Source organism: Pelodiscus sinensis, chromosome 32, assembly GCF_052426305.1.
Source record: "Pelodiscus sinensis isolate ZL-2025 chromosome 32, ASM5242630v1, whole genome shotgun sequence".
In the NCBI taxonomy this organism is placed as follows: Eukaryota; Metazoa; Chordata; order Testudines; family Trionychidae; genus Pelodiscus; species Pelodiscus sinensis.
In genome coordinates, this window is record NC_143083.1 from 4,192,966 (window position 1) to 4,208,852 (window position 15,887).

The window sequence follows — 15,887 nt, forward strand, 5'->3', positions numbered from 1 at the left end:
ACTGAACTGGGCAGACGAGTTCACTAGCTCTGCATCCTGGAGGACGGGGTGCAGAACCTTTTGGGGTCCGTGGGCCACTTACCCACGGAAAAATCAGTCAGGGGCCACATGCAATCGAGAAGTAAAAAAACCCTGAGAGATCCTCACCGGCTTGGCCCCCGGCTGAGAAGCAGAAAGACCCTCCCCGCATTCCCCTCATGCCAGAGCCTGGGGGGCCTAGGCTAGTAGATTTTGGGTCCTCCAGCCTTGTGGGGAGGCAGTGGGGGGACTGGAGCACCTGCCCAGGCTCCCCAGTGCTGGGGGTCTGGTGGGACTGAGTCTCGAGGGCGGATCCAGGCCTTAGCTTTCCCTCCCCCGCTGTAGGATTTCTCTCTCTGACCATGTGCTTAGGGACTCCAGTCACAGGTCTGTACACCACTGTTGGGAGCACAGGTTAAAAAGATGGTCCGTGACCCAATGAGTTTACGAGCCACGTTTTGAGAGGGAGCATGGTCCGGTGGGCTGGCCGTGGGTGCAGTCCCTTGTTTTGCCACAGGCTTCCTGCCTGAGCTTGGGCAAGTTTGTCTCTGCCACCTCCGTTCTCCATCTCTAAAATGGGGCAAATTGCACTGGGGCATGCCCTGGGGAGCTCACAGGACAGGAATTCCCATCAAAACCCAGTCTCTATAGCCAGGTTACAAGAGAGCACACTGGGGAGATGGAATAAGCAGGTGGCCTGTGAAGTGACAGGTATTTCTTTAGTTAGTACAAAGAGCATTAGCCATGGCTACCTTTGTAGCCACCTGGATTTTCCTTGAGTCTCCCTTCCAATCAGAGACCCCACCCAGCCTGAGACAGATTAACCTGCTGCTAAGCCTTTGAAGAGGTGATTGGTTAAAGCATTTTCTTTGTCCTACTAGGAGCCTCAAGGTGCCATTCTTAGGGGCATGGGTGTGCTTGTGACTGCAAGTGAAGGGATTAAATTAGCACATGAATTGTTCAGATAGCTGGGCCAGGGGAGCCATTCTGTGTTAAGTAGCATCATTCACTCTTTCCCTTAACAGTCCATGCCCCTGTTGGAAAAGCCTAGAGGGATTCAGTATCACCCAGCTTTGAAGTTTTCCAGGCTGCTTTGTCAGAGCTAAAAGTAAGTTTAATAGTCTGTGCTAAGAGCAAGTTGCTCCTCAAAGCTATCCCTGCAGGAGGAGGAGGAATACTTAGTCAGCGATAGGAACTATATTTCAAAATCTTAAATGTTTATTACTACACTCTATGCACGGCCATAGCGTAGGTAGCCCAAGAGCTAAATTCAGCTCACGTAGGCCTTACCGGAGTTAGCTGGTGCTAAAAATACCCCTTTTCTCCAGAGGGGTTGGACCTTTCTGTACAGTGGGGCTGCTGAGAACCACTGAACCAAACTGTAAACCCTGTGTACAATAGAAACCACTTCAGGCTAGTGTGTGCCTGGGATCGGATTCAAGAAGACAATCAAACATTGTGCACTGATCCAGATGTTGTCCTGGATTCTCCTGCCAGTCCGTGCAGCCTGAGTGGAGTAAACACAGGAGTTCGAATCCCAAAATTCCATGCTAACCCCAGTCCCAGTGAGGGATGTTAAAATGGGTTTAAATAAATAACCATGTAACTGCTCTACATTTAGCAGTTGCATGTTTACATGTGGGGCCAGGTAGCTCCCTCCTGCACTTCCCCACCACTGCTGCCTCTGTATCAGAGGCAGCAACACAGGGAATGGGGAAGGTGGCTCCATGGGAGTGCGTGGGGGTTCCCACCTGCCCCCCCGGGCTGCTGCCTCTGTTTAAGAGGCAGCAGCACAGGGGTGAGGGGAAGAGGTGGCTCCCTGGGAGCCAGTGCACTTGAGGAACTGGCTTTTAAGCTGGTTCCCTGTGTGTAAACATAAGAACATAAGAACATAAGAATGGCCGTACTGGGTCAGACCAAAGGTCCATCTAGCCCAGTATCCTGTCTACCGACAGTGGCCAGCACCAGGTGCCCCAGAGAGGGTGGACCGAAGATAATGATCAAGCAATATGTCTCCTGCCATCCCTCTCCAGCCTCTGACAAACAGAGGCCAAGGACACCATTTTATCCCCTGGCTAATAGCCTTTTATGGACCTAACCTCCATGAATTTATCCAGCTTCTCTTTAAACTCTATTATAGTCCTAGCCTTCACAGCCTCCTCTGGCAAGGAGTTCCACAGGTTGACTACACGCTGTGTGAAGAAGAACTTTCTTTTATTAGTTTTAAACCTGCTACCCATTAATTTCATTTGGTGTCCTTTAGTTCTTCTATTATGGGAACTAATAAATAACTTTTCTTTATCTGCCCTCTCCACACCACTCATGATTTTATAGACCTCTATCATATCCCCCCTCAGTCTCCTCTTTTCTAAACTGAAAAGTCCCAGTCGCTTTAACCTCTCTTCATATGGGACCCGTTCCAAACCCCTAATCATTTTAGTTGCCCTTTTCTGAACCCTTTCCAAGGCCAAAATATCTTTTTTGAGGTGAGGAGACCACATCTGTACACAGTATTCAAGATGTGGGCGTACCATAGTTTTATACAGGGGCAGTAAGATATTCTGGGTCTTATTTTCTATCCCTTTCCTAATAATTCCTAGCAACCTATTTACCTTTTTGACCGCCGCTGCACTCTGTGTGGAAGTTTTCAGAGAACTGTCCACGATAACTCCAAGATCTCTTTCCTGATTTGTCATAGCCCCCATCATACTGTACGTATAGTTGGGGTTATTTTTCCCGATGTGCATTACTTTACACTTATCCACATTAAATTTCATTTGCCATTTTGTTGCCCAAAATGTAATGGGAGCTTGCGTGTAACTGTGCACGTTAAACGATGAACCCACGCTCATCGGTTACCCATGTACATGGTTACACTTTCACTTCCCTGGTTCCTGCACCTATGCTTTTCTTGTCATATGAATACCCCCCATAGAGTCCTGAATGCTACCTGTGCAATGCTCAGAGCCACAGAGCCATTTGGTGAATTACTCACCCAGGCCAGCTCAGACGTTGTTGCCAATGTTCATGATTTGGCCATGAGCTTTGTGATAACTATTGCTTGCTTTAAAGTCCCAGGCTCCTGGAATCAAGAGGCTGTGCAATGGCTTCTACCTCCCGTCTTCTTTTTTTAAAGTGAATTTCTAGCACTTGTGGCTGAGGAGAAAGCTTCAACGAGTGACCGGGAAGGAAATAAAAAAAATCCACATCTGTTACTTTCACAGGATCTCATGATTTTAAATCCAATCTCCTGATTTTTCACCTTTTGACAAGAGCAAGGAAGATAATCTTGACTCCCACCCTATGTGCTGACCATTTCCTGGGCACGGGGAGAGTGGGGTTCCCTGATTAGTCTGAGGACGCAGAGGGGAGCCAGTGTTAGAACTGGGTGTATTATGGAGTTTTGTGATTCAAACTCCTGTGTTTACCCCACTGAGGCTGCACAGGCTGGCAAGAGAATCCAGGGCTACATTTGGCCCTGGGTAATCAATCCTTCAGTGAACAATGTTTGATTGTCTTCCTGAATCTGATCCTTTTTAGTGCCATGATTTGGAGCCCAGAAGCTTCACTTTGGACCTTCAGGGGCTGCTCTACCTACCTTTTCATCAGTCTTATCGGTGTAAATATGGCTTACCCGGTCAAAGTACAAACATTTCTCATGTGGGTAAGCGTGGGGACAGCTGGTAGTCATGCCTGCCTGGCCGCGCCCTGTTTTACTTCATGTACCAAATGCCAGTGACTAATGCAGTTGTCTTGTTTGGCTTGTTTGGCAAATCTATTTGGATCACATATAAATATGAGAGAGAAACAGTCCTGAATTGCAGGAGGTGGGGGGTGTAAATGGGGAAAGGAAATGGTTTTTAGAAACACCACCAACCCTTTGATGCAGTCAGGTGCTTTCTATAGACAAAAATAACTTCTTACCCTTGATTCTCTACGAGCCAGGGACGAAAGTCCATCTCAAGCAAAGGCTGTCTGGCAGTATCTGGAGAAAGGGGTTGAATGCTTCTGCTGGAAGGGAAATCTTTGCCAGTTTCCCTCCGCAGTTTGAAGAGACCTGCCACTGAAGACAATACTAGTGTGATTATTTTAGGCATCTTAGAAAAATGTATTTAATCCTGTCTCTCTCGCTCTGCTGTTCAACCACGCTTTTAAATGCAGAACTGCTTGCTGGCTTGGATCAGCTCTTTCAGAGCAGAGATATACATTAAAATGTGATGACTCAGAGGGATTAAGAGCATTCGGAGCATTAAATGTTTGGTCTCTTATTTCAGTGTTGCATAGGCCAGTATAATTGTTTATAATTAGTTGGTTGCTCATTGTGAAGTAAAATGGAGAGCTTGGTCTGGTTCCTAATATATAGGTGTGTCCACTTCACAAAAAATATTTGCATAGCTGACGTGTTGTTGGCAGTAGAGACTGAATTAACAATTAAATCCATCTAGCTGTGAAAAAGGGGTGCCTTGTACCCCATAATTAGGTTGACCTAACTGCTGGGGGAGACATGGCTAGGTTGATGGAAAGGTTCTTCTGCCATCTTAGCTACTGACCCTCGGAGACATGGATTAACTACATCAGCGGTTCTCAAACTGTGGGTTGAGACGTGTCCCATTTTAATGGGTCACCAGGACTGGTTTAGACTTGCTAGGGCAATGGAGCTCAATCGAGGGTAATGGTGCTTAATTTTCACTCCCCCCCTCTCCTGGAGTTGTGTGCTAATTTTTACTGTAGAAGTTTGAGAACCCATAAACTGTGTGGATGGAGGAAGCATCGACAGCACAGCGCTGCAGCTGTAGAGTAGACCAGGGACTCTCGACCTTTCCAGACTACTGTGCCCCTTTCAGGGGTCTGATTAGTCTTGTATCTCCCCTTTTCGCCTCCCATAGCTGCTTACAAAATCAGACATAAAAGTACAAAAGTGTCACAGGACTGAAAAATTGCTTCCTTTCTCATTTTACCATATTATTAACGAATTGGAATATAAATATTGTGCTTATATTTCAGTGTATAGTGCCATATGTATATATACCTATTTCCTAGAACTAGAAGGGACCTTGAGATGTCATCGAGACCCCTGCCCTGCTGGCAGGACCAAGTACCATCCCTGTCAGATTTGCCCCAGATCCCTAGGTGGCTCCCTTGAGGGCTGAGCTCACAATACTGGGGTTAGCAGGCCAATGCTCAAACCACTGAGCTATCCCTCATCCCCAAGATTTATATTGTTTTAGTTTGATGTTGTTTTTTAATTTGTACTGACTTGGCTAGTGTTTTTTAGGTAGTCTGCTGGAAAACCAGGCAAATATGGGTTGATATTCCACCTGGAAGACTTTTGCGTTCCCCCAGGGCTACATTTACACACCCCTGGGTGTCGACATGCGCCTAGACTACACACAGTATTTATATGGCATAGCTAATTCAGTTAGTCCTGGTGCACACTGGGGCAGGGGTCTCTAATCTTCTTAAGGACGAGATCACTTTTTGAATTTAAATGCAATCCAGGATCTATCTCAAACCCAAATATCTTTGCCCCGCCGTCTTTGTGCCCCTTCTCCAAGGCCCTGTCCTTGTTCACTCCATTCTTCCTCCCTCCCCATCCTTCCCCCCTTTTATCAGGCAGGGGCAGAGGGTGGGGGTGCAGGCTCTGGTTTTAGGGATTTGGAGTGTGGGAGGGGCTCTGAGCTGAGCCTGGGGCAGAGGTTGGGGTGCAGGAGGGGGGGCCAGGCTCTGTAAGGGAGTTTGGGTCTAGTGGGGCTCAGGACTAGGGCAGGGGCTTGGGGTGCAGGAGAGGGTACACGACAGGGACACAGGGATTGAGGATGCAGACTCTAGCTGGACACTGCTTACCACAGGTGGCTCTTGGGAGGGGGATGCAGTGGGGCTAAGGAAGGCTCACCCCTTCCCTGGTCCTGCACCACTCTCAAAAGCAACCAGCAAACTCCTTCCATCCCAAACTCTGTGCCCACCCCACCCTTCTGTGGAGATAAAATGCAGGGTGGGAGAGGGGAACAGCTCCAGGGCAAAGGACAGGAGGTACACAGCAGTGGAGGGAGGGGCAGTTGAAGTGTGGGCACTTGATAGCTGCTTGGCCAAACCAGTCAAGATCACCTGTCAGAGGCTGCAAGCTCTTCTGGTAGATCCCGATCGACTGGTTGGTGACCGCTGCACTAGGGGATAAATTTGAATTAAGATACGCGTGTTGTGTAAATTGAGTAGCTCATGGTGAAGTGTGTTAACTCGAATTTTGACACAGTTCACACTGCAGGAAGTCGAAGGGAGCACCCTCTCCATTCAAATTAGCATGTCTTCACTAGACTTGCTCATTCGAACCCCAGAAGATCGACTGTGGCGGCTTTGATCTTATCTGTAGTGTAGACATGGCCTTAGGGGAGTGGCTTCTTTTGCGTCTCTAGCTAGACTAGTGTGCACATGGCATACTCGTGTACATGTAGTATTGCACAGTATAGTTCTAGTCCCCTTCCCATATGGGAATAACTAGCAGTCCTGTTATAACTGAATCCACACTAGGATTAAAGCGCCTTAACTTTTGTGTGCAGGCAAGCCCCAAGGCAGGGGTCCTTAGCTTCCTCGGATCCTGTCTCCAAGGCTCAGAGTCTAGCCCAGTCCCCCCAGCAGTAGGGACTCCACGCTGGCCCTCCAACCCCCTCCCCCGCATTGCCCCACCACGGGGCTGGAGCACACAAACTCTACTAGGATGTGCCCGCCAGGGGTCTGGTGTGTGAAGGGAACGTGAGGAGTGTCTTTCTCCTTCTCAGTTGGGGACCAGTCAGTGTGCAGGTGTGTTTGTATTATTTGTTTCTCACTTGTATGTAGCCCCCCCCCGACTGATATTTGGTGGGTCAGTGGCCCCCTGACCCAAAAAAGGTTCCCCACCCCTGCCGTAAGGTTTTACATTAGGTCACAGAAACTTTCTGTGTGCTCAGGTTTCTCTGTACTGGTGATAAATAGATTTTGGCCAGGAGGGATGTCAAGCCATCACCTTTTGTGGAGTGTTTAATTCCCTTAATTCTAGAACCAATGGAACCATTATTCACTCAAAAGGCAACAAAGCGTGACTATTTGTGGAACACTGACAATGGGACCGTCATTGCCCAGAGGTGCTGGGCTTTTAGAGGGTTTGTATTAAGCCAGACAGGGCTGTATTTCAGTGGTGAATGAAATGGATGCAGCTTGCAAAGTGCTTTGGGATGAAAGGGGCAGATGCAGATGATTTTTGTTTTCAAATGTAATAGGATTCTTCCAGAAAGATTAGACCTGAACTCAGGGGTTTGGGGATGATTTTTATTTTGTTTTTGGTGTTGAAAATACACACCAGGCAACATCTCAATTCATGAGTCACCTGGCAGGTCAGTATCATCCCCATTTTACAGATGAGGGGACTAATGCACAGTGATGTTAAGTGATTTGCCCAAGGTCATCCACCAAGCTAGTGACAGAGCTAGAAATAGGACTCAGCTCTTCTGAGTGCCAGTCTAGTGCTCTACCACATTGCCTTCCTTTATCATGACCCCTTTGAGGGAAACACTATGGCTCAGATTATCCTGTAAAGACTTACTATATCTGTCTTAACTTTACCTCCCATGAATCCTAGAAATGCAGGGCCAGAAGGGAGTGCACTTACTTAATCTAGCCCCCTGTGCTGAGCCAGTACCAGGTGACTCTAGAATATCCCTGACTGGTGTTTGTCTCACCCATTATGAATAAGAATCACCTCTAAGAATGAGGATTCCACAACCCCATTGGAAGCCCATTCCAGTGCTTAACTATTCTTCTAGTTAGAAAGGCTTTCCTGATCTAAACTAAATGTCATTTGCAGCAGCTCTTGTCCTACCCCAGTGGATGTGGAGAATAATTGTTCGCCATCTTTCTTTGTAACAGCCCTTCACTGAAGACTATTATCAGGTTCCTTCCCACCCCATCCCATCTTTCCTCAAGTCTAAACATGCCTTTCCTTATCAGCCAGATTTCCTAAATCTTGTACTGGTTTTGTCTTAGAGAGGTAGCCCTGTTAGTCTGTATCTGCAAAAACAATGAGTTGTCCTGTGGCACCTTAGGGTACATCTACACAGCTGTGCTGTTCCGGGATAACGTCTGTTATCCCGAAATAGCGTGGTGCGCATTCTTAACAGCACACCCATTATTTCAAAATAACGTGTGGCTTATTCCGGCCTACTGTAAACCTCGTTGCATGAGGAATAAGGAAGGCGCTGGGATAGCGCTCTATTTCAAAATAAGCTATGCAATAGCAAAATAAACTATGCACGCACGACTGTGTAGATGTATCCTTAGAGACTAACAGATTAGGGTTTAAATTTTTGTGGATAAAACCCAATTCACCTGATGAATTGGGAGTGGAAGTTACAGAGCAGGGGTACATATAAGGACAACAAAAGAAGTGTGACTTGTGTTAATGAGGCTAATCAAGTCAGGGTGGATGTGGCTCATTCACAGCAGTTGATGTGGAGATGTGAATATCCAGAGAGGGGAAATTGCCTGTATAATGCTTTAACCAGTTAAGATCCTTATTCAATCCTATACTGATTTTTATTGAATTTGCAAGTGAATTCCAGTTCATGTCTCCCTTTGTAATTGGGTTTTGAAATTCTTTTGTGAAAGGATGGCTACTTTCAAATCTGAATCTTTTTTAAAGTGTGGTGCCATGAGTGGTTGGTGAACCCCTGGCTGGAGAAGAATAGCCCCTATTCCTGTTCCTTCTCCCCAAAGTTCTGTCCTGTCCCTCCCCTCCTAGAGGCAAGAGCCGCTCTTCCAAGTGTAGTCACCAGGCTTAAGCCCCACCCCAAGCTAGCCCCTCCAGTACCCAAGGTGCAAAGGGAGGGTAGGTGGCTAGAAATAACTAGCAAGATCCAGAGAGAAAGGTGTCTATGCATAAAGAAAATCAGCCTTCCCCTACTGATCTGAATACATTTGAATTATCTAAGTTAATGTCTACACTTTAGACATTTGTGCTGGCAAAACTTTTGTTGCTTGGTGTTGTGAAAAAACAGCCCTGAGCGACATACCTTTGGCCACCATAAGAACTCGTGTTCAGGGTGCTATGTCTGCATGAGAAGCTCTCCGGTGAGCGTAGCTAGTGCTACTCATTGAGCTGGTTTTATTATGCCAACGGGAGAGCTCTCTCCTGTTGACATAATGTGGCTACCAAGCCTTCTTATGGCGGTATTGGGGGCACTGTACTGCTGTAAGCTTCGAAGGGCATGTCTACACTTCAGTGTTATTTCGGAATAACTGACATAATTTTGAAATAACATAGTGCTTGTCTACGTAGCAAGCCAGTATTTTGAAATAATTTTGAGCTGGAGGACTTCTTAGTCCGACTCCTGTAACCCTCATTTCACGGAAGTTGAAGGAAAAGTGTTCTTCCTTCAATTTCCTGCTGTGTAGACAGTGCCCCAAACCAAATTAAGCTATTTCGACTTCAGCTTCGCAATTGACGTAGCTGACCTGAGATATCTTAATTTGATTTTGCCCTGCAGTTGTAGATGGCCTAAATATTCTTTTATCCCTTTCTTCTTTCCCTGCTTTTGACTTGTGTTCCTTCCCCTTTGTCATTGTTTTTAATAACTGTATGTGGTATCCGGCCACAATTTACCATTTTAAGGAAGACTGAAGCACAATTGGCTTTCAGCCCCTCGGCCTTCTTGGGGGGTCGCCTGTTATTGGTAACAGTCCCACTGAAGTCCAGGTTGTCGCCTGCAAAGACTTTGCAGGACTCGTGCCTATGAATTCCCAGAACCAGGTACTTGCTTAATTTTTAGCTGTTAAAATGTAGTTTGTTTGGGGAAGGGGGGCGCGGAGCGTCAAAGCAGGAAAAGGGAAAGCAAGGCGCTGTCTCTCGTGATAGAAACACGGGGGCTATGTCTAGACTGGCATGATTTTCCGCGAATGCTTTTAACAGAAAAGTTTTTTCCGTTAAAAGCATTTGTGGAAAAGAGCGTCTAGATCGGCACGGACGCTTTTGCGCAAAAGCACTTTTTCCGGAAAAGCGTCCGTGCCAATCTAGATGTGGTTTCGTGCAAGAAAGCCCCAATCGCCATTTTCGCCATCGGGGCTTTTTTGCGCAAAACGGTTCTCAGCTGTCAACACTGGCCCTCTTGCGCAAAAGTATTCGCACAATTGGGCTTTTTCCCGAAGGGGAGAGTCATTGTCCTTGCCAAGAACACTGACAATCTTACATGAGATCGTCAGTGTTCTTGCGCAAATTCAAAGCCCAGTCTAGACACAGCCAAGGAGTTGGGTGGCACTTTCAAATAGAGCAGATTTATTTAGCAGTGTCTGCAAGGACACACATGCCCTACTCAATGTGGTGTTGCTGAGGATCTCCCCCCTCCTCCCCCCCCCCACGGACTCCTTGCTGCTTTTGCTGAAACAGATTAACAGGGCTACCGCTGTAGCATGCTGCAAGGGGGCTCCCGGCATTGCTCTGTGCCCCCCAGCCTGCCGGGAGGGGGGGGGGCTGGCTGTGCGTGGGGAGGGGAGCTCCTCCAGCCCTCTTGGGCTGGCTCCAGAGGCGGGGGGGGGGGGGCGTTTCCACGGGAACTGCTGACACAACCTTCCCCGTGCTCCCCCCGCCTGTACCCTGTACTCTGCCAGCCCCCGCGATCAGCATGTCCCGCACGTTTCGGGTGTCCTCGGCCCCACCCCTCCCGTCCTTTGCACTTTGGTACCTTCCACCGCCATGAGCCTGGCTGCAGCACAGCTGCCCACGGGGGCTGCCGCCGCCCCTGCTCCGCTGCACGCCGGGGCCCCTGGGAGCGGGGCGGGGAGCCCGTGAACCGAAGGGGGCGAATGGAAACCCCCGCAAGCCGGGGGGTGCAGCCTCCCCTCCTTGCAGCACGCAGCGAGCGAGGCGGGGGGGCAGCCTCAGGGGCGCCCCCTCTCTGGCCGGGGGGGTGCAGCCTCCCCTCCTTGCAGCACGCAGCGAGCGAGGCGGGGGGGGCAGCCTCAGGGGCGCCCCCTCTCTGGCCGGGAGGGGGCCCCCCCTTGCAAAGCGGAAGGGAGCGAGCCCGCTGCAGGCAGAACATCTGCCCCCCCTTTTACAGCTACAAGGCCCCCCCCGCGGAGACAAGGGGGGTGCCGGGTGCAAAGACCCCCCAACGTTGTGCAAATACAATACATGCAAAAATCACCCCCCCCCCCACATGGACCCCCCCCCGGTTAAAAATCTGAAAATAGAAACCCTGGAAAAGCCCCCCCATGAGCAGCAGAGCGCCGCCCCTGCCGGGGGTGGGGGCTGTCAGCAGGGAGGGCAGCTGAGGACAGGAGGGGGGGCTCGCTCGCGCTCTCGTCCTCCCCCCCGCGTCTGGCGCGTTGGTCGGGCCCGGCCCCGGCGGCTCATTGTGCTCGCTTCACGCCGGCCCAAGATGGCGGCGGCGCTGGAGAGCCCGGCCAGCCGCTGACTACAATAGCGGGAGCGAAGGGGAGCGGGCAGCCCCCCCCGCGCGGCCCCCGGCCCGCACCCCCCGCGCGGCCCCTCTAGCATGGTGCGGGGCCGCCGCCGCCCCCCGCTGCTGCCGACATGGGCGAGAGGCTGGAGCTCCGGCTGAAGTCGCCCGTGGGAGCCGAGCCGGCCGTGTACCCCTGGCCGCTGCCCGTCTACGTGAGTATCCGCCCGCCGCGGGGCGCCCCCCCGCCCTCCCCCCGCCGGGCCCCCCGCGCCTCTCGGGGCGCCCCGCTCCCGCCCGAGCCCCCCCCCCGCGCCTCTCGGGGCGCCCCGCTCCCGCCCGAGCCCCCCCTCCCCGCGCCTCTCGGGGCGCCCCGCTCCCGCCCGACCCCCCCCCCCCCCCCCCCCCTCCCCCCCTCCCCCTCCCCGCGCCTCTCGGGGCGCCCCGCTCCCGCCCGAGCCCCCCCTCCCCGCGCCTCTCGGGGCGCCCCGCTCCCGCCCGAGCCCCCCCTCCCCGCGCCTCTCGGGGCGCCCCGCTCCCGCCCGAGCCCCCCCTCCCCGCGCCTCTCGGGGCGCCCCGCTCCCGCCCGAGCCCCCCCTCCCCGCGCCTCTCGGGGCGCCCCGCTCCCGCCCGAGCCCCCCCTCCCCGCGCCTCTCGGGGCGCCCCGCTCCCGCCCTCCCTCTCGCCCCCGAGCCCCCCCCGCGCCTCTCGTGGCGCCCCGCTCCCGCCCGACCCCCCCCTCCCCGCGCCTCTCGGGGCGCCCCGCTCCCGCCCGACCCCCCCTCCCCGCGCCTCTCGGGGCGCCCCGCTCCCTCTAGACCCGCCGTCTTTCGGGGCGCCCCTGTCCCTACCAATCCCCCCGATTCTGGGCCCCCCTTCCCGCCCGGCACCTCATGGGGCACCCCGCTGCCGGCCCCTGCCATGCGCCCGCCCCCGCCATGCACCTCACGCGGCGCCCCGCTCCTCGTCAGAGCCCCGCTCTTGGGGCACCCCCTCGCTGCCATGCACCCGCCGGGCTCCTCATGGGGGCCCCACCGCTCCCCGTTCATCCCCCCGCCCCCGTCTACCCGCGTGCTCTGGGCACCTCATCGCTGCACATTAGATCCAATCTCCTGCTCCCCGGGCACCCCCTGCGCCCTATGAGAGCCCCCCACCTGCGGCTGGGGCATCCCCCGTCAGATAGTCTCAGCTCTGGATGCCCCCTACTCCTACTTTACTCCTGCTCCCTTCCTTGCAGATCCTCCTGTGCCTTGGCCAGTCCCCATCAGGCTCTCCTTTTCTCTGGTACCTCCTCACTCCCTGTCCCCCTGGTTTGGCCACTGCCCTGTCCCAGACCCTCTTCCCTGTTTCCTATCAAATTCCCCTCCTTCTGGCACCACCTTCACCAGATTCCCCCTGCTTGAATGTTCTTCTTTCCCTGGTTACCCCACTCACCATTAGAAAACTCCGTTCTTGGATGCCCCCTGTCCAGTTCCCCCTTGCCTTCAGGCTCTCTCCTAGCCTGACACCCATGGGTTGTCATCCATAGGTGGTTGTCCCTTCCTCTCCAAACACTCCTTGTCCCTGGTAGCTCTGCTTCTCTGTCTCCCAAAGCAAACCCTTGTCCTCACTCTATCTAAACAGTCCCTGCCTAAAACACCTCTCCACTCCAGGCAGCCTTGAGTAGTGCCAGGCCCAAGTAGTTCCCATTTCTGCCACAGATTCCCTTATTTTATTCCTTCTTGTGTGTCTTTCTCTGTCCCCAAACAATTCCCCTGAAATCCACTTGGATGCCTTGCTGCCCCCACCCCAATCCTCAGTAGTCTGTCCCTGTTTCCCAGTCATTCTGTTCCATGTCCTGAATAATCATCCTTTCGATAAAAGATACTGTTTTATCCAACCCGTTTCCTAACCTTCATCACTGGTTATTGCCTGTCATTTGCCATCCAGCAGACACCCCTATCCTCAACAAGCCAGCACCACCTTTCTAGTCCGTGGATTCCCTATTTGCCCTCAAATAATCCCATTTCCTTTAGACTCCCAACCCAAGCAAATAATTCCTTTCTATAAATAAATCCTGTAATGCTATTTGGGATTATTTTTCTATAATTTCCTTTCTTCAAGCTGGCACCCTGCTTCTTACCCACCTTACTCTATTCTCCCTAGCCACTTTTCTCTATTCAGCCCAGATTTGGACTGGATATTTTGTCACTTTATTTTTTTTTCTTTCGATGGCAGGGGATGTAGGGACTGTACAAACTTGTAGCATTTGAATTACTGTAGTAAAAATAACTATAGGATGAAATATAGCAAGGAGGTAGGTTCTTAAAGTTTGCTTAACTCAGGGTCCTGTTTCTTGGGGATTTGACCTCTAAAATTGGTGGGCCTTCTCAGAGAAGGGGAGTGTGGTCAGAGGACAGCTAATAGAAAAAATTACATTCTTGATGAGCCCTTTAGTTCCTTTGACAGGTTAATAAAGACCCACTTTTGTTAAATTGTTTCAGACTAGGATCAAAAGGATTTGTAATTTTACAAATGTGAACATATAATCTAGGCTCTTCTTTCTGGTGGGGACGTGTGTCTGAAGTGCTCTGTCCGGGTTGCGGAAGGAGGTTATGGGTATAGGGGAAGGGGGAGAGAAATCTTAATTCCCGGTAGGAAAGGTAGGGTTTTGGAATTTGTGTGTGGTTGTTCAGTTGCAGCTTTCCTTGATTTTTTTTTTGTTAAAATGAACATTCGTGTTCCTTTTTTTTGTCAAGTTCCAAGTCAATGTTTCTGTTGACTATACATTATAATCCGCACCCCATGAATATGGTACTGATTTCCCTATCACATTTGTGTGTTTAAATAATCCACAAATTTGACTTTTCTGTCTGTCTTGAATCAAAGTGTTAGATATGTGATCCCTTAAAATGAGCATCTGTGTTCAAATTAGCAAAGCCTCACTAAGGAGAAACTTAACTATTTGTTTACTTACATATGCTTAGATGTCAGTGGAAAATTGATCTAGCCTTTACATCAAATATTTATCCCCTGCCATGTAAAAACACAGGGTGCAAATTGGTTTGCAAAGGGAAAGACAGGCAGTAGTCTTCTAAAAACTGATTTCGGTGCAACTGTTGTTTTTCATTCTTTGTAGTATTTTGTTGTTTTTGTCTCACATCACAAGGAGGACATGCTACTAAGATAGCTAATCTAAGGAACTTGGTAATGCTGATGCCCTGCCCTTATATACTGTCTTGCTTGTGACAGGGAAGACCACTACATACTTTCTGATTTTTAGTGCTGTTGGATGTGGCTGTGGCTTCCAAAACATCCTGCATATACAAGGACTTGCTATTTTTGATCATCCCGCTCCAGACCTTGAGCCCCTCAGCACTCACTACTTAATGCAACCTTTCCTGTTAGGGCAGTTCTGTCATGTGTGTTGTGCTCCTGCTGCACTTGAAATGACAGAAACTGAAAGTGTAATAGCGACCAGTTTAGTTTCATGCTTGTTATCACCTACTCACTTGTCTCTCCAAGCTGATTATATATAGCAATAAATATAATTATTTTTTTTGCATAAGCTAAGGCTTAGTCAGGAGAGGGGGACTAGGTTGGTGATATTAGTTTGAATTTCCTTGCTTAAAAAAGGAAACCATAATTTAATGTTACAAACTTGTAAGGTGTAGGGATAAAGAAATTATCTGGGGAAACTTAGCCAGGTGTTTCCAGGTTGCATGTGTATGTTTAAGATGTCAAAATATCCAGGCTCTTTTAGTGAGCAGGTTGCTTATCTGCATATAGGATTTAAGAAATGCCTTAGAAGTGGACCATCCTGTCATTAAGGTGGCCTCTCTGGGTTGCTTGTTTTTCCTACAGAGATACAGAAGTGAATCTTTCATCTGTGACTAATCAATATTTTGTACTGCAGCTCTGTTGAAGAGCTCACACTCCATAATATTTTTGTGGACAGCCTGCCACTACAGTCACTGCAACTAAGAACTGTAACGCTTTAGAAAGAAATTCTCTTTGCAGTGGCTGGCCTACTAACATTGTACTGTATTGAACTGTAGACTTTATTTCCCTCCTTGGCTCAGACTCTAGTTGGCAGCAGGGTGTATGTACCGTTGTGGTTTCAGAGCTCAGCTCTGTTTGACGTCAGCAAAACATTTCTTAGTTTCACCACTGACTCACTTCTTAGTATCTAAGGAGGCAAGGTGGTATGACTTAGTATTTCTTTAAAGATTTGTTTATTTAGAAGCATCCTTATTTTAAGCTTTTTAGGGCTTCAACGTCTGAGTCAACATCATGAGATAAAACTTGTGGGGGATGAGGAGAAAACAGCACTCCTTACTAATTAATTCTGAGAGCCACAGGAGTGCTGGAAAATCATATTTTCAGTATCAAAAGCTGCTTAGCTGTTGGGGAGCTGCTGTTTGATGGCACAGTGGTGTGACTTAACATTGTATTAGACAACATTTGCAA

At 50.0% G+C, this 15,887-nt stretch overlaps 1 protein-coding gene across 5 annotated transcripts in view; it reads left to right on the forward strand.

Moving 5' to 3' along the window:
- The first annotated feature begins 11,388 nt into the window (after positions 1 to 11,388).
- Positions 11,389 to 15,887, forward strand: part of DOT1L (DOT1 like histone lysine methyltransferase) — a 112,813-nt gene continuing 108,314 nt past the window's right edge. For 2 of the 5 annotated variants that reach the window (XM_075903196.2, XM_075903195.2), the window contains exon 1: positions 11,389 to 11,653. In XM_075903196.2, coding sequence (XP_075759311.1) covers positions 11,573 to 11,653 — 81 coding nt within the window. In that variant the 5' untranslated portion in view covers positions 11,389 to 11,572. The remainder of the gene's footprint in view (positions 11,654 to 15,887) is intronic. The other 3 variants (XM_075903194.2, XM_075903197.2, XM_075903198.2) reach the window with 2 other exon arrangements.